At 39.1% G+C, this 22,300-nt stretch overlaps 1 protein-coding gene across 4 annotated transcripts in view; it reads right to left on the reverse strand.

Annotated features, from left to right (window-relative positions):
* Positions 1 to 6,079: 6,079 nt before the first annotated feature.
* Positions 6,080 to 22,300, reverse strand: part of IPO8 (importin 8) — a 70,623-nt gene continuing 54,402 nt past the window's right edge. For all 4 annotated transcript variants that reach the window (XM_055318731.1, XM_055318734.1, XM_055318733.1 and 1 more), the window contains 5 exons: positions 17,196 to 17,416; positions 15,603 to 15,808; positions 10,610 to 10,813; positions 9,847 to 9,963; positions 6,080 to 8,047 (listed from right to left, as the gene is read on the reverse strand). In XM_055318731.1, the coding sequence (XP_055174706.1) occupies positions 7,950 to 8,047; positions 9,847 to 9,963; positions 10,610 to 10,813; positions 15,603 to 15,808; positions 17,196 to 17,416 (846 nt within the window). In that variant the 3' untranslated portion in view covers positions 6,080 to 7,949. The remainder of the gene's footprint in view (positions 8,048 to 9,846; positions 9,964 to 10,609; positions 10,814 to 15,602; positions 15,809 to 17,195; positions 17,417 to 22,300) is intronic.

Below are 22,300 nucleotides of genomic sequence, written 5' to 3' on the forward strand. Positions count from 1 at the left end.
CATGGGTTTATTTCTGGAATTTCTATTCTGTTCTAGTAATCTATGTGTCTATTTTTGTGCTAGTATCATACTGTTTTAATTAGTATAGCCTTGCAGTATATCCTGAAGTCTAGGATTGTGATAACTCTAGTTTTGTAATCCTTTTTTCAAAACTGCTTTAGCTATTAGGCGTTGCTTCTGTTTCCATACAAATTTTATTTTATTATTTTTTAAAGATTTTATTTATTCATGAGAGAGACAGAAAGAGAGAGGCAGAGACACAGGCAGAGGGAGGAGGCTCCATGCAGGGAGCCTGATGCGGGACTCAATCCTCAGACTCAAGGACCATGCCCTGTGCAAGGCAGGTGCTAAACTGCTGAGCCACCCAGGGATCCCTCCATACAAATTTTAGAATTGTTTGTTCCACCACTGTGAAAAATGCTATTGGTATTTTGGTAGATATTGCATTCAATCTCTGTAGTTTATTTTGGGCAGTATCGATATTTTAATATTTGTTCTCCAATCCATGAGCACGGATATCTTTTTATTTGTGTCATCTTCAATTTCTTTCACTAATGTTTTATACTTTTCAGAGTACAGGTCTTTCACTTCCTTAATTAAGTTTATTCCTAGGTAATTTACTTTTTTGGGTGCAATTGTAAATGGGATTGTTTTCTTACTTTCTTTTTCAGTATTTCATTATTAGTACATACAAATGCAACAAATTTCTGTATATTGATTCTGAATTCTGCAACCTTACTGAATCCATTTATCAGTTCTCTAGTAGTTTTTTAGTTGAAGTCTTTAGGGTTTTCTATATATAGTCTCCTGTCACCTGCAAACAGTGAAAGTTTTACTTCCTTCTTACCAATTTGGATGTCTTTTATTCTTTTTTCTTGCATGATTGCTATGGCTAGAACTTCTCGTACTATATTGAGTAAAAGTGATGAGTGGACATTCTTGTCTTGTTGGTGACCTTAGGGGAAAAACTCTGTTTTTCACCACTGAATATGATATTAGCTATGGGTTTTTCATATATAGTCTTTATTATATTGAGCTACAAACTTTGTTGAGGGTATTATCATGAATGGATGTTGTACTTTGTCAAATACATTTTCAGCATCTAATGAAAAAATCATATGGTTTTTATCCTTTCTCTTGTTGGATACAATGTATCATGTTGATAGATTTGCAAATACTGAATTATACTTGCATCCCAGGAATAAATCTCACTTGATCATGGTAAATAACTTTTTAAATATATTGTTGGGTTTAGTGTGCTAATACTTTGTTGAGGATTTTTGCATCTGTGTTCATCAAAGATATTAGCCTGCAGTTCTCCTTTTTCGTAGAGTCTTCTTCTGGTTTTGGTATCAGAGTAATGCTGGCCTCATAGAATGAATTTAAAAGGGGATCCCTGGGTGGCGCAGTGGTTTGGCGCCTGCCTTTGGCCCAGGGCGCGATCCTGGAGACCCGGGATCGAATCCCATGTCGGGCTCCCGGTGCATGGAGCCTGCTTCTCCCTCTGCCTGTGTCTCTGCCTCTCTCTCTCTCTGTGTGTGACTATCATAAATAAATAAAGAAAAAAAAGAATTTAGAAGTTGTCCTTCCTCTTCTATTTTTTTAAATAGTTTGAGAAGAATAGGTATTAACTATTTTTTAGATGTTTGATAGCATTCACCTGTGAAGCCATCTGGTCCTGGGCTGTTGTTTCTTGGGAATTTTTTTTATTATTCAATTTCATTGCTGGTAACCAGTATGCTGAAATATTCTATTTCTTGCTGGTTCAGTTTTGGGAGGTTATATGTTTCTCGGAATTTATTCATTTCTTCTAGGCCGTCCAATTTGTTGGCCTAGAGTTTTTTATAATATTCTAAGTGTTCATTTTTCTGTGCTGTTGATATTTCTCCTCTTTTATTTCCTATTTTGAGTCTTCTCTCTTCTCTCTCTCTTTCTCTCTCTCTGGATGAGTCTGGATGAAGGTTTTTCAATTTTGTTGGTCACTCTAAAGAACTAGTTCCTAGTTCCATTGGTCTGTGTTCCTTTGTTTTGTTGTTGTTAAGTTTCTATTTCATTTATTTCTACCTTAATCTATTATTTCCTTACTTTTGCTGGTTTGGGGATTTGTTTGTCCTTTTTCTTGCTCCTTCAGGTGTAAGGTTAGGTTGTTTGAGATTTTTCTTGTTTCTTGAGGTAGACTGCCATTGTTATAATCTTCTTAGAACAGCTTTTGAAAAAAGAAAAAAAGAACAGCTTTTGCTGCATCCCAATAATTTTGGACCACTGTGTTTTCATTTTCATGTGTTTACGTGTATTTTTTATTTCTTCTTTGATTTATTGACTGACCCATTCATTGTTTACTAGCATGTTATTTAATCTCCATGTATTTGTGTTTTTTCCAGATTTTTTCTTGTGGTTGATTTCCAGTTTTATAGCATTGTGTTCAGAAGATGTGTGGTATGACTTCTTTTTGAATTTGTTGAGACTTGCTTTGTGGCCTAACATGTGATGCATCATGGAGGATGTTCCATGTGCACTTGAAAAGAATGTGTACTCTGCTGTTTTAGGATGGAATGTTCTGAATACTAAATCCTTTTTGTCTAACGTGTCCTTCAAAGCCAGTTTTCTTTTTGATTTTCTGTTTGGATAATCTGTCCATTGATATAAGTGGGGTATTAAAATCCCTACTATTATTGTATTCCTATCAATTACTTCTTTTGTTCATAGCTTTATATATTTGGGAGCTCCCATATTGGGTGCAAAGTATTTACAACTTTCATGGGATCCCTGGGGGGCTCAGCAGTTTAGCCCTGCCTTCGGCCCAGGGCGTGATCCTGGAGTCCCGGGATCAAGACCCACATCGGGCTCCCTGCATGGAGACTGCTTCTCCCTTTGCCTGTGTTTCTGCCTCTCTCTGTCTGTGTCTCTCATGAATAAATAAATAAATAATCTTTAAAAAAAAAAGTATTTACAACTCTTATATCTTCTTGTTGGACTGTTCCCTTTATGATTATGTAGGGTCCTTCTTTGTCTCTTGTAACAGTCTTTGTTTTAAAGTCTATTTTGTCCAGTATAAGTATTGCTACCCCGGCTTTCTTTTCACTTCCATTTGCATGACAGTTTTCCATCCCTTCACTTTCAGTCTCCATGTGTCTTTGGGTTTGAAATGAGTCTCTTCTAAACAGCATAGAAATGGGTCTTGCTTTTCTTTATCCATTCAGTCACCCTGTGTGACTTTTGACTGGAGAAATTAATCCATTTACATTCAAAGTAATTATTGATAGGTATGTACTTATTGTATTTTGTTACTTTACAGTTGTTTTTGTTCCATTCTTCTCTTGCTTTCTCTTTGGCTTTTTTAAATGTAATATTTGGATTCCTTTCTCTATTTTTTTTGCATATCTATTGCTGGTTTTTTATTTGTGGTTTCCATTAGCATTATATATAACATACATCTAGCTATATTAAGTGACCACCAACTTAAGTCTGAACCCATTCTAAAAGCACTAAAGTTTTATTCTCTCCCCCACATTTTAGGTATACCATGTCATAATTTACATCCTTTTATGAATCCTTTTTATGATATACTTAATTTTACTGCTCTTCTGCTTCCTATTTTCCTACTCCTACATATGGTCTTTCCTTTCCTGAAGAATCCCCTTTAATATTTCTTGTAAGGTTGGTTTAATGATGATGAATTCCCTTAACTTGTGTTTTTGTAGGAAACTCTTTCTCTCTCCTTCTATTCTGAAATGATAGCCCTTGTTGTATATTCTTGGTTGCAAGGTTTTTCTTTCAGCAGTTTGAATAAATCAGGCCACTCTCATCTGACCTGCAAAGTTTCTGCTGAAAAACCAGCTGATAGTCTTATGAAGTTTCCTTTTCTGTAACTCTTTTCTCCTGCAGCTTTTCAAATTCTCTTTATCACTACTTTCTGCCATTTTAATTACTGTATGTCTTGGTGTGAACCTCCTTGGGTTGATTTTGTTGGGTCTGTGTCTCTGGCATCTGAATTTGTTTCCTTCCCCAGATTAGAGAAGTTTCAGCTCTTATTCAAACAAATTTTCTGCCTCCTTTTCGCTCTTCTGATCCCTATAATGGGAATACTATTATGCTTGATGGTGTCACTGAGTTCCCTTAATCTAGTCTCATTTTTCTCCTTTTTTTCTTTCTCCTGTTCATTATGATTGCTCTCCATCCATTACTCTGTCCTTCAGATCACTGATCTGTTCTGCTTTCTCTGGTCTTATTCCCACTCGTGTATTTTTAATTTCAGTTATTGAGATCTTCTCTGATTGGTTCTCTTTCATGTTTTCTATCTCTTTGTTGAAGTCCTCACTGAGATTCTCTACTCTTTTCTGAAATCCATGAGTATTTTTATGATTATTAAATTCTCTGTCAGGCATCTTACTTATTTCCATCTGCTTAGCTCTCTTGCTGTGATTTTGTCCTGTTCTTTCATTTGGGATATATTCCCGTGTCATTTTGTCTAACTCTCTGGATCTGTTTCTGGGTGTTAGTTTGTAAAGTTAATGATATCTCCTACTCTTGAAAGTAATATCCTTATGAAGAAGAGGTCCTGTGGTGCCCTGCAGTGTGGTGTCCCCTGTTCACCATGACCTGGTACTTTAGGGCTGCCTCCTATGTGTGTTGTATGCACCCTATTATTACGGCTGAGCTGCATTTACTTTCAGTCCAGTCATCTGCAATGGCTTTCTTTGCCTTTTGTGGGGAGGGTTTTGGCCCTGTGTTATTAATGGACCAGTCTGGGACTACCCCGAGTTGGGTCAGAACAGGCATTTTCCAGAGCTGTAGTAGCACCTAACTCAGGGCACTCTCCCTATGCTGTCTCCTGAGAGATGTTCACTAGTGGGCAGGGCCTGAAGTCAGATGTCTGCCCACAGCCACTGCTACCACCACATTTGGACTGGTATGTGTGGTTTTGTTTTACCCCTCTCCTCAGGGCAGAATTCATTTTAGGTTGGTGCTGGCCCCTATCGGGGATGTTTTCATACTACCAAGCTTATGGCACTGCCTTGGATGGACTTCTGAATGTAGGTTGGCAGGGTGCACTTGTTAGCAAAGCTAGGTGGAGAGTGTTCATGCTGCACTGGTTCCTACAGGTGTGTGTGCATGTTATCTAGACTAGAAATGGTGCCCGGCCACATCTTTTGTTCTTGAGAAATCTCCTAAAGATCCCTGCCCCTCCAGCACAGGTCCTGAAATTAGTAAATCTATCTTCCTGTACACCCTGGGCATTTTTTTAAACTGCTGCTTCTAAGCCGTTATCTCAGTGGGGTTGTTTGCTATCCTCTTAAAGGGTGGGAACTCAACTGAGTCCCAACCTGAGGTCCTCTCGTCCTCTTGCTCTCTGAGCTGAGCCTGCTGATTTTTAAAGTTCCCAATGTTGAGCCCCATTGACTTTGTAAAAACATGAAGTCCCTCTGGTTTTCAAAGGCAAATGTTCGGGGATTAGCCTTCCCCTTGCAGGGCCCCCATGCTTAGGGTGCCTGGTGTGGAGGTCTGCCAGTCTCCTCTAGCCATGCCTGAGGTGCCCCTCCCTTCCATGGTCACCTTAGAAGGCAGTGTGGTTTCCAACTGCATCTTACCCTTCCTACCCTCTCTGAAGTGACCTATCTCTACCCGTAGCAGTGGAGAGTCTCTTCTGCCAGTCGTCAGCTTTTCGCAGTTGTTCACACTCGTGTGGGTTTTATCTAGGCATAGCCACAGGAGTAGGTGAGCTAAGGCTCCTTCTATCCTGCCATCTTCCCTGGGAGTCCCCATTCCTCTCAAATTTGACTTCGCCTAATCTCCAACGCCTTTTTAATTTTCCTTCAAGGTCCTGATGTGGCTTACTGAACCTTTGCCTTTTCAGAGCTTCTATCCTTCTCACTGGGACACCATGGTTTATGAGATAGATAGGCTTTAGCTCCCAGCCACTCCCCACTCTAGCTGCTCCTGATGAGCCCATTACCCTCCCAAGCCAGCAGCTACCTTGCTCTACCTCTCCCCAAATCAGGAAAACACACTGCTGGATTTTTAACACTTGCTTAAAGTACCTCCACATGTTAGAAAACATTCCACGCAGAGGGGTTCAGAATCCTGGGAATCAGTCTGTGTTTTATTTTACAGTACATTCATATAAGTTCCTGCATTTCCAAGGTAACCAGATCACATTCAGGTTAGCACTGCTGGTAACAAAATTATACAACTACCCTGGCTTCAAAAACAAGATAGGATGATACACATTAACATCTCTTTCCCTTTAATACTGCAGAAGACAATACCTCACAAAAATAAAATCACATGCCTTTTACAATCCAGTGTGAAGGCATATTATTTATGTTAAAATAAACCGTTTTGGACATGGGGAGAACAAGAAGAGTTTCAAAGCTTAAGATATCTAAAATGCACCCCCCCCCCGTGCCATCTTTCTCTTCTGCCAGCTGGCAAATTCACTATCAATGCCTCAGGGACAGAGGAAAGAGAGGGATCATTTAACTCTGAAACTCATGGCTTCTTAGGCTACTTCTGTAAAAACTACTTAAATAACCTAAACTTCTAAAAAGAGTTAATATTAACAAGGGATAGTGATATAGGAAACACCTGGAGAAAATTTCTCCAGTCACTGAGGGGAACTGTAAGCTGCAGACATTTCACAAAATGGAAAACTGTATCACATCCAATAATACATCGTTTTGAAAATACACTTTCACCTTACTGTATGAAAACACTATGATCCATATTTCAGTCTTGAATTTGTTCAGAAAAACAGTGATAAGCTCCATCTGCAATATTTCCTGTAGGCATCATTACCATCTAAGAGTGCAGCTGACCAAGAGCCCACCCCGTGAAAAAAGTAACAAGCTGAACTTAGCTAAAATAAAGACTAGAATGAGTTAGGTAGGAGAAAATTCAGACGTGTGAGAAGTAGAAGTTAAATTCATTTGGGTCTTTATCCTAGATAAAAAGATTTTGTTAGAAAATGTTTTGGACCTAGGTCCAACATAGCTTGGAATGGTATGTTAAAAATGCAAGCCCCAAGAGCACGTGCTTAGGCAGCACCTTTCTCAGAGAAGTTCAATGTGCTTTAGTATAATTATCAATTCATTACATAATTAAGTACATGATTCAGAATATACTCGGGCTTACTGTTAATTCCAGTAACTAAAGAGTTCCTGCCACTTGCTGCCAAGAAACCTTTGAGTCCTGCACTTATCAGGTTATAAATGAAATTTGTATTCATATTTGCTGACTCCAAAAGAAATACCACCTCTCTTAGGGCTCAAAAACATGACAGAAGAGGGACTAAGACACTTATTAGGAAAGCCACAAAACATTTGATGAAAACCCAGAGCCAGTGCATATTTTCCAACCCCTGAAACCAGCTCCCTGCAGCAGGAGGAGCGAGGGGAGCAGGGATGTTTTTGAAACCAGAGTGACTTGTAGCTAACTGCCTAACAGTAAATTCACATGGTAAAATGCAGAATAAGTCAACATATAGCCAAAGTTTACATTATATCTAGAAATATGTTTTATGCTTTAAAAAAAATTGCAATGCACTCCAAAAAAATTTTTCAGATAATTCCTGTACAACAGAAGGCACTGTTATCCCATAACCCCATTGATTCTGCATGGCGGAAACCTGAGACGTGCAATTCGATTCAATCCTCTACAACCACCTTGGTCATTCATCCTTTGGAGAATAGGATTTGTCCTTTTCTGTTCACTGATGATGTCTTCTTTTAATTTCATACATTACAGTAGCTGCTTAGAATCTATATTTCGGGGTGAGAAAGGTCAAAGGGGAAGAGGGAGTGGATAAAAGTGCTGCCTGATGCCCAAGTTAATGGGCACAGCAGGTGGGTGCTGAAGAGCAGCCCACTCTTTTCCTCCCCGCGACCTTCACATCCCCCTGGTGAAGTTAAGTACAATGTGGGATGACATTTGGTTGGCTGACGTTCCCTCTTTCAGTTGTTGCCAGGCACAGTCCCAAAGTTAAATGCAGACAGGACTCCTTTATTTTCAAACGTGAAGCCTCCCTGTTGTTCAATCTTCTTCTTTGCCTCTAGCGAGGGGGGGAAAGAGTATTTAAGGTGACAAAGTTAGAAATAACCTCAAATGAGCTAGAGTTCTTTATACTTAGCATTGTGAAGGAACATGACTCATGATACTATTCTGCCCAAATGAGCAGTAGACTTGTTTAAATTCTAGTGTAGTTCACAAATAGTGTTATATTCGTTTCAGGTGTACAGTACAGTGATTCAACACTTCCATATATTACTCAATGTTCCTCAAGATAAGTGTACTTAATCCCCTTCACCTACTTCCCACATCCCCCACCCAGCTCCCCTCTGGAAACCATATCCGTTCTCAATAGTTAAGAGTCTGTTTTTTGTTGGTCTTTTTCTTCCCCCTTTGTTAATTTGTTTCTTATATGTGGAATTTAAGTGAAATCATATGGTATTTGTCATACTCTGGCTTATTTTACTTAGCATTTTACTCTCTAGATCCATCCATACTGTGGCACATGACAGGATTTCATTCTTATTTATAGCTGAATAATATTCCACTGTATATATACACACGCCATCTTCTCTATCCATTCATCTATCAATAGACATCTAGGCTGCTCCAACAATTTCGCTACTATAAATAATGCTGCAGTAAACATAGGGATACATATGTCTCTTCAAATTAGTGTTTTTGTATTGTTTGGGTAAATACCAGTAGTACAATCACTGGATCATATGGTAGCTCTAGTTGTAGCTTCCTGAGGAACCCCCACACTGTTTGCCACAGTGGCTGCACCAATTTGCATTCCCGTCAACAGTGTACGAATGTTCCTTTTTTCTTCACACCCGCACCTACACTTGTTTCTTGTGTTACTGATTTTCATTTGTTCTGCCAGTCTTCAAGTCATTTCCTGGGTCATTTACTCTGACGTGAGTGTTACCTAATTGTATCGGTAGGATGAGGTGAGCTTGAGGTCTTCCTACTCAGCCATCTTGCCAGCAAGTCACTGAGCATTAGCCTTTAACAGGGCTATGTGAGTAAGTAGTTAGGTTTACTATCCCAGAAAAACTGCCAAAAAAAAAAAAAAAAAACCCACAAAAACTTTACCTCCCCTAACTCAACTTCCAGTAAAAATAAGCAAAATGAAAACCAGTCTCAAAGTTGTATTTTCATAGATCCAGAGACTGTTGGAAGTGCCCAGAATTCTCATATCCGGGGGACTGATACAGACTGTGCAGGGCTGACAACTGAAGTCTATGCAGAACTTAGGCTCTAAATCACAGGTGCCTGCTCCATGATGTTTTCCACTAAAAACAGTTTTGTAATTACAAAATCTTCTCCATTTGTTTTCTAGGAGTGACCACAATAATGTCTGCACAAAATAATTTCTCCAGGTCAAAAACTGAAAATCGACAAGAACTCCCAACATGTCAAGCCCAGCAAAAAGAAATGAAGAGTGTTGCATTTCTGGGAAGACAAGCTCCTTGCAAGAACTCGTGAAAGGCCTTTAGTCTATCTGTGTATGGTTAAGACCTTTAGATGGGTGATCAACTGATTAACTCTCCCTAACCAAGACTCATCCCCACCTTTACGTCTTAACTTTGGCTCTAAAATAGAGGGTAAGTACCTAAATAACAGCACCACTAAAAGACACATATTAATGCACAGGATTTTGCAGAGCTCAGTTATCATGAGTGATTAAAAACAATTTTTAAAAATCCTACAATAATAATTCCTTATTATCTTGCAAAGTTGACCTCTAACAATTTTTAAAACAGTCTTTAGGTGCCACAAGACTGACTACTGGCCCGCTAATGCATGCCCTCTGATCTAGAAATCTGGCTGGCTGACCTGCTACTGTCCTCCGGTGCTCCGCCAGGGTGTACACCTCCTGCAGCGCCCTCCTCTGGTCCTCACTGAGTGGCGCCATGAGTAGTTGGTACCAGGCAGCATCACGATTCTGCACAGCTGTTGCATTTGGGGGCCACGGGGAGCAGAAGAGAAGAAAAAGAGAATCTAGTGACAATGATCATTTCAGAGAACAGAAGTGACATGATCAAAGTCTGCAATCACTTCATCGTACAGGTAGAGACAAAGAGTACGAGACCGTAACAAACACAAAGTGGCAAAACTTATTCCAGCAAAGGATAATTTCTGAGTACCCGACTCAGAAATATCCAACCACGTGGGGCTATCAGAGGAAGGTCAAGACATGGCAAAACTCTGCTCTGCCCAGTCCTCTGCCTCTTTCGCCATCTCTTCCCCCCACCCCCACCCCCCGCCCCTTAGTTATGTTTTACTAAGTGTGCTCCCTAAATTCCAGATCTTGGCAAATACCTCTACTCAGGTGCTGCCATTTCCCTCCAGATTCTCACAATACCTGCAGCTATAGCATTACTCCCACACCAAGAACTCAAATCGGTACTTTTAGGCAAAACTAACCCCTAAGCTCCCGGGTTTCTCCATTTGGACAGCTAACCACAAACTCAGTACAACTAAAACCAAATTTAACATCTAAGCCAATTCTGGGAAGATCCCAAAACAACTTCTAACAGAAGGAAATGAAGATAGAGCTTAGAGAAAATATCTAAAGATTTAAGGAATAAAGACATACTTAGCAGAGCTTGTGTAAAAAATTGATATTCATCCACACTGTTATCAAGGTCAAGTGGAGTGCTGAATCCCTCAAGGGCAGTTTCTTCCAATACTTCTTCATCCCAGTCATCATCCTCCTCCTCCTCATCTTCACCTCTTCCATTATTTGACTGCATCGCTTGGGCGGTTACATTTGTCTCCTCTTCATCACTTGAAATCTCCTCTGTGAATCCATTAATTATTTAAGAGGAATGAAAACACAAAAGGACAAAACATTCTGGAAATGTTAAAACTACCACCTATGTTTACATGAAATTCTAAAAATAAACCTTTATCATAGTTTGCTAAGTTGAAGATGACTTAATCCTCTCACTAAAAACAGTTTCCAGGTATCCCTAAAATCTAGTGTCTGCTGGACATTACTACTGTTTGGCAATGGCTGCCTCATACTCTTTAATATAAAAATGCTATTTAATCAGGGTCTCAAATTTTTTGTAAAAAAAAAAGACAACTGTGCAGCCAATGCATGTGGGTTGTTTTTTATTTTAAGATTTTATTTATTTACTCATGAGAAACAGAGAGAGAGAGAGAGAGGCAGAGACACAGGCAGAGGGAGAAGCAGGCTCCATGCAGGGAGCCCGATGTGGGACTCCATCCTGGGTCTCCAGGATCATGCCCTGGGCCGAAGGTGGCGCTAAACTGCTGAGCCACCCAGGCTGCCCTGCATGTGTTTTAAATAACAATGATCTCCCACTGATAATTTGGTCTCTTGTTACCTAAGTTGATGATGAACTGCTTAGAAGTGCTCAGATGAGACCATTTCTGCTAAGAGAAACAGAAAACTATAGAAATATAAAGAAAAAAATAGTGGATTGAAAAGTTGAAAGCTGAATTATCATCATGGATTCTGTTTCTATTTTCAGTACTGATCTGTTATAAGCAGTTAGCCCAGTACTGTAAATAACCAGGAGATAGTAAACGCATAACAAAATCAACCTAAGAGGGAAAAACCCAAACTAGGCAATAGTATTCCAAAAATAGTTCTATAAAGCATACCACACTGAAGCACCTGAATTAAACTGCAAAGTTGTCTTAGGGATAAGGCAAGAAATCATAGTTTTGATCATACATACATGACAAAGGTACAATTACAAAGACGTTAAGAAATACCTTTCCTAAAAAAAAAAACAAAAAACAAAACCTAATTAATCATTTTATACTTCAGTGGAAATTCAAAAGAAAAATTTGGGAAAGTACTAGAAAATTTTTTCTCAAGTCATATTAGTTATAAACCAACACTTTAGAGATCCCTGGGTGGCTCAACGGTTTAGCGCCTGCCTTCAGCCCAGGGCATAATCCTGGACACCCAGGATCGAGTCCCACATCGGGCTCCCTGCATGGAGCCTGCTTCTCCCTCTGCCTGTGTCTCTGCCTCTGTGTGTGTGTGTGTATGTGTGTGTGTCATGAATAAATAAAATCTTTAAATAAAAATAAACCAACAGTTTTCAGGGGTGCATGGGTGGCTCAGGTTGTGATCACGGGGTCCTAGGATCGAGTGTCATATCAGGCTGCCTAAGAAAGCCTGCTTCCCCCTAAGAGAGGTGTGTCTCTCACGAATAAATAAATAAAATCTTTAAAAAGTAAACCAACAGTTTACAAAACAAAAAATTAGAGAATACTATAACTCTCTGAAAAAAAAAAGGAATTCTGTAATTGTTGGCCTACACTTAGGAAAAAAAAAAACCCTTCTAATAAACATTACTGCAAAAGTCCTACATAATATTCAGAAAAACAAATTAGAGGTGCCTGGGTGGCTCAGTTGGTTAAGCACCTGACTCTTGATTTCGGCTCAGGTCACTATCTCAGGGTCATGAGCCTGACCCTCACATCCAGCTCTGCACTGGGCATGGTTCAGATTCTCCCTATGCCTCTGCCGCACCGCTCTTCCCCCACCTCAGTTCATGTGTGTGCACATGTGTGCTCTCCCTCTCTCTCAAAAGAAAATTTAAGAAACAAAAATAAATTAGATCAGAAGATGTGCTCTGGGTTAGCGAAGGGTACCATTCCTTGTACATGAACAAACCCAGATGATGCCAGTTAAATGCAAAATGTTTTAAATCTACATTTGCTAAGACCATAGAATTTAGCATCAAAAATAAAGAAGTATGTTTTCTATAATAAGTTCTGATTTTTCTCATCTAAAGAAATGTCTGTTTCAAACCAAAAGAGGAAAAATTTCATTTGGAGTTGGTTATGTTTCCTCCTGGGCCCAAGTAAGTAGTTTTTGGCAGTATCATCAAATAAAATAAAGAACTTATATCCTTGACTCTAACAATCTTATTCTGACTTTCCATTAAGCAAATAACCTTCATTTGTGTACTTTATTCTAAATTTATCAATGTATGAACCATAACTATCTCCCAATTACAATTTCTGATTAAGAACCATTAAAGAAAAACATATCGGGCACTCTCTATTAATCTGCTATTGTGACACTTCTCTTAACTAATGGTTCATTTAATTCATGCTGGGGACTCCACTGAGACTGTTGGCACAAACAAGAAAATGAAATACTGGTTGCTAACTTCTTGTCAAAATCATTTGATTCTGTTACAAATGTATTTGTATTTCCTAGAGTGTAATGAAATTCATTAAGCTCAAAATAATTTAATTTAAATGTCCAAAAATGGTGGAACAAATTATCTTAAGATTTGTGTGGAATCAGAAAAGACCCCAAATAGCCGGGGGAATTTTAAAAAAGAAAACCATAGCTGGGGGCATTACAATGCTAGATTTCAGGTTGTGCTACCAAGCTGTGTTCATCAAGACAGTGTGGTACTGGCACAAAAACAGACACATAGATCAATGGAACAGAATAGAGCATCCAGTAGTGGACCCTCAACTTTATGGTCAACTAATATTCAACAAAGGAGAAAAGACCATCCACTGGAAAAAAGTCTCTTCAATAATGGTGTTGGGAAAACTGGACATCCACATGCAGAAGAATGAAACTAGATCATTCTCTTACAGCATACACAAAAATAAACTCAAAATGGATGAAAGATCTAAACGTGAGACGAGATTCCATCAAAATCCTAGAGGAAAACACAGGCAACACCCTTTTTGAACTTGGCCACAGTAACTTCTTGCAAGATACATCCGTGAAGGGATCCCTGGGTGGCGCAGCGGTTTGGCGCCTGCCTTTGGGGCAGGGCGCGCTCCTGGAGACCCGGGATCGAATCCTACGTCGGGCTCCCGGTTTTTGGAGCCTGCTTCTCTCTCTGCCTGTGTCTCTGCCTCTCTCTCTCTCTGTGACTATCATAAATAAATAAAAATTAAAAAAAAAAAAAGATACATCCATGAAGGCAAGAGCAACAAAAGCAAAAATGAACTATTGGGGCTTTATCAAGATAAGAAGCTTCTGCACAGCAAAGGATACAGTCAACAAAACTAAAAGACAACCTACAGAATGGGAGAAGAGATTTGCAAATGACCTATCAGATAAAGGGCTAGTTTCCAAGATCTATAAAGAACTTATTAAACTCAACACCAAAGAAACAATCCAATCATGAAATGGGCAAAAGACATGAAGAGAAATCTCACAGACGAAGACATAGACATGGCCAACACGCACATGAGAAAATGCTCTGCATCACTTGCCATCAGGGAAATACAAATCAAAACCACAATGAGATACCACCTCACACCAGTGAGAACGGGGAAAATTAACAAGGCAGGAAGCCACAAATGTTGGAAAGGATGCGGAGAAAGGGGAACCCTCTTACACTGTTGGTGGGAATGTGAACTGGTACAGCCACTCTGGAAAACTATGTGGAGGTTCCTCAAAGAGTTAAAAATAGACCTGCCCTATGACCCAGCCATTGCACTGCTGGGGATTTACCGCAAAGATACAGATGCAATGAAACGCCGGGACACCTGCACCCCGATGTTTATAGCAGCAATGGCCACAATAGCCAAACTGTGGAAGGAGCCTCGGTGTCCGTCAAAAGAGAAATGGATAAAGAAGATGTGGTCTACGTATACAATGGAATATTACTCAGCCATCAGAAACGACAAATACCCACCATTTGCTTCTACATGGATGGAACTGGAGGGTATTATGCTGAGTGAAGTAAGTCAATCGGAGAAGGACAAACATTATATGGTCTCATTCATTTGGGGAATATAAAAAATAGTGAAAGGGAATAAAGGGGAAAGGAGAAAAAATGAGGGGAAATATCAGTAAGGGAGACAGAACATGAGAGACTCCTAACTCTGGGAAACAAACAAGGGGTGGTGGAAAGGGAGGTGGGTGGGGGTGACTGGTTGGCGGGCACTGAGGGGGGCACTTGATGGGATGAGCACTGGGTGTTATGCTATATGTTGGCAAATTGAACTCCAATTAAAAAAAAATGTCCAAAAATGGGACACGTGGGTGGCTCAGTGGTTGAGAATTTGCCTTTGGCTCAGGGCATGATCCCGGATTCCCAGGATCAAGTCTCACATCCCCAGGATCAAGTCCCGCATCGGGCTCCTTGAATGGAGCCTGCTTCTCCTCCCTCTGCCTAGGTCTCTGCCTCTCTTTCTGTGTCTCTGATGAATGAATAAATAAAATCTCTTTTAAAAAAAAAGATTTTATTTGTTTATTTATTCAGAGAGAGCGAGAGAGAGGCAGAGACACAGGCAGGGGGACAAGCAGGCTCTATGTAGGAAGCCCGACATGGGACTTGATCCTGGATCTCCAGGATCACACCCCGGGCTGCAGGCGGCGCTAAACTGCTGCGCCACCGGGACTGCCCCAAATAAATAAAATCTTAAAAAAAAGCCAAAAAATGAACAAATCTAAATTTATATCACATGATATGTAAAGCCACCCCAAAATATTTGTTAAATGTGCAACAAGCCAAAGTCTGTAACTGTTTAATGATTCTAAATAGACTAAAATTAAAAAAAAAAAATCATGCTCAAATCAAAATCAAATTCTAGCATTCATTACAATTAGAAGACCTTACCATTTTCTTCCATATCAGCCTTCTCTGCTTTTGAGCGATCTTCGCGGTTCACCAGTTGTCTGGTAGCACAGACCTGCTTCAGGCCAAGGAAAAGGAAAAGAATTGAGGGCACAATCTGTCCCACTACAGCATCTACTGCAGGAGGTCGATTTTGCAACTCCAAAAGGATACTCAGTCCTATTATACACATCTTCCGGTCATGATGCCTACAAAGTACAAAGGAAAAAGATGTGTTCATGAGAAATGATGACAATTGAAGAAACTACAAGAAAAAATGGCCAAGGTATATTTTAGGGTTCAGTGAATAGAACTATACAGAGATATCCCTTATTTTGTATCATATGAAATCCTTACATAAATCAAGTTTTATAGACCAATTATCATCATCAAAGAGCTACAGAAGTCTGTGATTAATATGGTAAATCTTATAATATCAATTTATGATTGATATTAGTGCTAGATCTGGGGCTTGGCATAACAAGTTCTATTAAAGCAAGAATACCTATACTTGACAGCATGAAATTCCTACCCCATGGGGAAAAGGAAAAATTTAGACTCTGCCTTCTGCATTAGATTAGTCTATAAGGTTTCTTAGCACATATACTGTACACTAACCCCAAGTGCCTGTCAAAAGCTCTTCAGAAATTCACTATGTAATAAGCAGGCTTAACTTGATGGCTCTAGCTAAATCCATCAAATGTTCTCTGCTTTAACACAGGATAAGGGAAATTTGATTCTGAAGGAAAAAAGTTTGACCAGTATACATTATATAATTTTTTCTGTTTCTTCTAAGTTGTTTATTAAGAACGAGAAGATGACTATATTTGGTATAACCCTCCCAGTAAGCCATCGTCAGAGCTGAAATTCTAGCATAACACAATCATGAACAGGTGTTGAGTCTCTTAAGGTGGGCATGTACCTGCTACTTGGCATCTCACTTTGCCTAAGTTCGAAAACCAGGAGTGCTTCACATAAAGACAAACTCTCCCACCAGCACAGCACCTGAGCTAACAACGAATAATCCTTCTCTCTGACCTCACATTTAAGAACAAGCTCCCCTTAGGTGGACAGAGTTCAATATCCTGGGACAACACATCTTTACCGAACTGGCAATTTTCCTTACAAACTTGACCACAATTCCCATAAACACTTAATAGTCATGGAACCCAATGGACACTTAATTTTTTTTTGCTTAGTAATGCTATCACATAAGTCAAAAACGAGTAGGGACAGGCTATATCTAATTTTCCAAGCCTGCATTCTTTCCAGGTTATACTCCTGAAATACATTCGTAATTCTCTAAAAATTATGTAAACAATACACTAAATATAATTCTTAAAAATGAAAATCATTTTTTAAAGATTTTATTTGACTGAAAGAGAGCACAAGGAGGAGGGCAGGCAGAGTGAGAAGCCGGCTCCCCATTGAACAAGGGACCAGGACCCTGGGATCATGACCTGAGCCAAAGGCAGACATTCAACCTAAGAAGCTACCCAGGCGTCCCGAAAATCATCGTTCTATAAGCTATTATATACCTTTAAAAGTCAACTTTCCAGAAACAGAAATGTAGAGTAAAATCCAAAAGACACATACCCAAGAAAACAATCTGTATCATTCATCCACTGATTTATAAACTGTACAGTTATAGGTCCGGGGTTGTGAGGCAACTGAATTTGTTCTAAAGTATGTAGCAGCAAATCAGGGTTGTAGTACAAGGCAGCAATTGCAACCTGAAGACACATGGTACGGAGCTCACTAGTTTTGACTCCTCGGGTTAATCTCTCCAAAACAAGTTGAACAAAGAGTGGAATGCACTGAAGGAAAAAATGAAAAAGAGAGTCAACCATACACATAAAAACCAGGTACCTTTTATAGAAAGCAGCATGTTGGTAGAGAGTGTCATCAATAAGATACTGTTAATGATGATTAAACCTTTGCTTGAATTGTTTTTAGAGTTATTCAACAAATTCATATTCTCATAAAACCTAGAGATCATATGGCCAGAAAGAGGTCCGAGGGCAGCATGAGGGAGTCTCCTCTCTGAGTGCAGATTACAGTTGGTTGAAGACTGTCCCATGAGAGTCCACACTCAAATGATGGCAATAATCCAAATGTAGACTCGGCCACTTCCATGTTTAAGGTAAAATGACAAGGTCGAAATTTCTCTTTGTTAAACTGAACAGGACTGAAAACTATGATGTGATCAAAATTTCTCTTGAGAAAGAAAATTCCTAAGTAAGTCATAGGACGTAATATAAGGCATGGTGACCACACTTTAGAATGCTGTACTGCATATCTGGCACCTGCTAAGTAGATATTAAAACTTACCACAAATAAAAATATTTGTGACTATGTATGGTACTGGATGTTAACTAGACTTACTGTGGTCAGTTCACAACATATATAAATATCAAATCATTATGTTATATACCTGAAACTAACCTGCTACTCATCAAAATTTTCTCAATAAAATTCCTGTTAGCATAATAAAAGATTGAAGAAAAAAATGATGGACTTCGCATGTGAAAATGAAGGCATCTGATTCCAATTCTACAGTATTGATGTAGTGCTTTCATTACAAGTATTTCCCAATAGTTATTTTCACTGAAAGGGACGGGCTGACATGACCTGCATAAAATTAACTTCCGAGGTTTTAATATAAGCTCATTTTAAAATTACATTTTAAAAATTAAGGCTTCAGGGGAGAATTGGAAGACTAGGCAAAGCACAGAGGAGTCTGATGGCAGTGAAGACACCCAGTAAGTTACTGGAATGGTGGGTACATGTCATTTATACCTGTCCAAACCCATAAAACAGACCACACCAAGAGAGACCCCTAGAGAAAACCATGGGCTCTGGGTGAAATGATGCACTGCCAGTGTAGGCACATCATCCACTACAACCACTGTACCACCCTGGTGCAGATGGTGATAACAGAAGACTGTAGGGAAAGGGTATACAGGAAATCTCTGTACCTTCTCCTCAATTCTGCTGTGAATCTGTAACTGCTCTAGAAAATGGTCTATGAGAAAAGTTTTATCTGAGGGGCACTTCAGGGAAGGGGATGGGAGGATGGGGTAACTGGGTGATGGGCATTAAGGAGAGCATGTGATGGAATGAGCACTGGGCGTTGTATGCAACTGATCACTAAATTTTACCCCTGAAATTAATAATGCACTATATTAGACACTCTATGTGAACTAACTTGAATATAAATAAAATTTTTGAAAGAAGTTTTGTGTAGAAATTTAAGAGTTGAATTTAATACCTTCTGTAGTCCAAACAATAAATATATTAGGAGCAGATTTAGCCTTGTTTACAAGGATACATAAAATCAAAACATAACTATACATGGTAGTTTTAAGATCGATATTTTATAAAGAGATGACTAATTTGACTAACCCTACTGATTTCTTCTCAATTCTGATAAAGAGCATTCAGACAGCACAATGCACAGAGGATATAGGCGACATTAAAAAATATTACTATGGGAAAAGGGGGAACCCTCTTACAATGTTGGTGGGAATGCAAAATTCGTGCAGTCACTGTGGAAAACAACATGAAGGTTCCTCAAAAAGTTAAAAATAGAACCTCCCTATGATCCAGTATTTGCACTACTGGGTATTTATCCAAAAGAGTACAAAAACACTGAAATACACTGAAACACATAAAAATTTGAATCTGTAAGTTCATAATTATATTTTAAAAAACAAAAAGAAAAACACCTCCCTGGTCATCTTTGGAGAATGTTAGGAAACAAACTGATTATCTTGAATCATGGTAAATAAATAGTCATACTCTAACTGTTCCTCGGAGTAACCTGATAATAGATGGGAAAAAAAAATTTCTCTTTGTATAAATATTTCAGCTAATACATGAAAAGGGAATGACACGATAATCCCCACCAATAGCACTAACATCCCAAGACGAGAGACAACTGGACATTCTGTGCCTCCTGGTAGAAATACAAACCACCATCTATGAGGTATTCTTGCCAAAAGAATAGCAAATGAATCTAAACAAATTTCTAGACCGAACTCCCAAATTACAGGAAATACAGAGGAATGTAATCGCAAGCAACACAGTCCCTCAATTCTACCAGAATGCACTCTAACTGTAACCTAACCTCCCTAACGGTAAAGGTTCCGTAGTGACCCTAACTTTCTGACAAAGAGATTCTTGAACACCAACTTTCTAATCCTTCTGCAACCCAGTTTTAGGAGTAGAAACCCAGAAATTCTCACTTGTTAACTTCAAATGGGTCCATCCAGCTAAGAGCTAGTTTTCTTTCTTTTTTTTTTTAATTTTTTATTTTCAGGTGTAGAATTTCATAATTCAACACTTACATACAATACCCAGTGTTCATCACAAATGCCCTTCTTAATCCTCATCACTTATTTCTCCCATCCCCCACCCACTTCCCCTCTGGTAACCAACCATCAGTTTGTTCTCTACAGTTAAGAGTCTCTTTCTTGGTTTGCCTCTCCTTTATTTTGCACCCTACTTCCATGTTTGTTTGGTTTCTTAAATTCCACATGAGTGAAAACATGGTATTTTTCTTTCTCTGACTTATTTTGCTTAGCATAATACTCTCGAGCTCCACCCGTATCATTGCAAATGTCAAGATTTCATTCTTTTTTATTGCTGAGTAGTAGTCCACCATATATATACCATATCTTCTTTATCTACTCACCAGTTAATAGACATTTGGGCTCTTTCCATTTGGCTATTGTTGATAATGCTGCTATAAACATTGGGATCCATGTCTCCCTTTGAATTAGTATTTTGGCGTAAATACCTAGTAACGTAATTGCTGGATCATAGTTCTGTTTTTAATAAAAGCAATTCTTTTATTCAACTCTTTACTATATATTAGACTCCTCCAAACTGAAATTTCAACATTTTCCACACTCTACAACTTTTCTTACTTTGCTGAGAAGATAAAGCTATTGGATTTAAGCTTCTACACCTCTTCTACCTCAAGACATCTCTATATCAGCATTATCCAAAGAGCACTTTCACAACAATTAACAGATGTTCCTTGGGTTTGGAAAACAAAAACATTCCAGAGTTAAATTAATTTGGAATACACAGATACTAACATCCTCTTTGACACATTTTCAGATAAAGGCACTAGAAGTCAAGCAATAATGAAATATGTTGAACTTTGTTTTATCCAGTATTTCCCAGACTTACTTGACCACTGAATGCTTTTTGTATTGAACACCTACTAATACCATTAGACGGTTACAGTTTGAGTAATAGCATTCTATTTCTATCTACTGGTATCTATACTCTCTGTATTTGTGGGAAAAGTCATCTTTATGACTTTCTACAGTAAATCTGTGCTCTTGGGCTTTCCCCTGCCCTCCTCACCTAAAAATTTGTTTTTTTTCAGGTGTTTTCTGTGCAATGTTTTCAATGGTCCCCAATATAAATCTTGTTCTAGCCTCCTATTCCCAATGCTATTGGCCTTGAGCAAAACCAGTATCCTCAGACTTCAATTAGCTAATAGCCTCCTTGCTCATCTTCATAGCCCAGTACATGCAGTAGACCTGTTTAGATTAAGGATACTGCTAGCAGGGACGCCTGGGTGGCTTAGTGGTTGGGCATCTGCCATTGGCTCAGGCTGTGAACCCAGGTCTGGGGATCAAGTCCCACATCAGGCTCTCTGGGAGGAGCCTGCTTCTCCCTCTACCTGTAACTCTGCCCCTCTCTCTGCCCCTCTTTCTCTGTCTCTCATGAATAAATAAAATCTTAAAAAAAAAAAAGGATACTGCCTGCAGACTCTTCATTCTAAGTCCCTATCTTTGATCAAGTTATTTCTCTGCTCAATAGATTTGCTGTTCAATTGCTTATGGCAAGGGTTAGTAAATATTTAGTAATACTTTCAATTTGGGGTGCCTGGGTAGCTCAGTCAATAAGCAACCAACTGTTGATTTTGATTCAGGTCATGATCTCAGGGTCATGAGATGGAGCTCCACGTCAACTTACATGCTGGGTGTGGAGCCTGCTTGAGATTCTTTCCCTCTCCCTCTGCCCCTCCTCCTCTTCATGTTTTCTTGCTCTCTAGATAAATAAAAACTGGGGGGATGCCTGGGTGGCTCAGTGGTTGAGTGTCTGCCTTTGGCTCAGGTTGTGATCCTGTGTTGGGGGGATTGAGTCCTGCATCAGGCTCCCTGCGAGGAGCCTGCTTCTCCCTCTGCCTATGTCTCTGCTTCTCTCTGAATGTCTCTCATGAATAAATAAATAAAATCTTAAAATATAAATAAATAAATACAAAAATTTTTTTACACTTCTTACTAATATTTTCAACTTTGCAGGCTACATGGAGTCTCTGTTACATACTTCTTTTTAACATCCTTCAAAAAACGTCCCTTCAAAAATGTAAAAACTATTCTTCATTCCTAGGCTATACATACAGTTCATGCTGGATTTGGCTCACAGGCCATACCTTGCCCGTTTCTGGCTTACAGGAGAGATTCTAAACTCTTTGGCATGGATTTATTCTATACCTTTCTGGCATTATTAGATTTTATTGCTCAGGACTTTCCAAAAGCCAGTCAACAGAACTAAACCTTTCTCTACTCACACTCAAATCCTGTGTTCTACTACCTCCTTACTTTATCATCACCTAAAACACTATTCACTGAAGGAGAAAATAAGCTTTCCAAAATACGTCTAAAACTTTACTGATA

The sequence above is a fragment of the Nyctereutes procyonoides genome, unplaced genomic scaffold, assembly GCF_905146905.1.
Source record: "Nyctereutes procyonoides isolate TBG_1078 unplaced genomic scaffold, NYPRO_anot_genome, whole genome shotgun sequence".
In the NCBI taxonomy this organism is placed as follows: domain Eukaryota; kingdom Metazoa; phylum Chordata; class Mammalia; order Carnivora; family Canidae; genus Nyctereutes; species Nyctereutes procyonoides.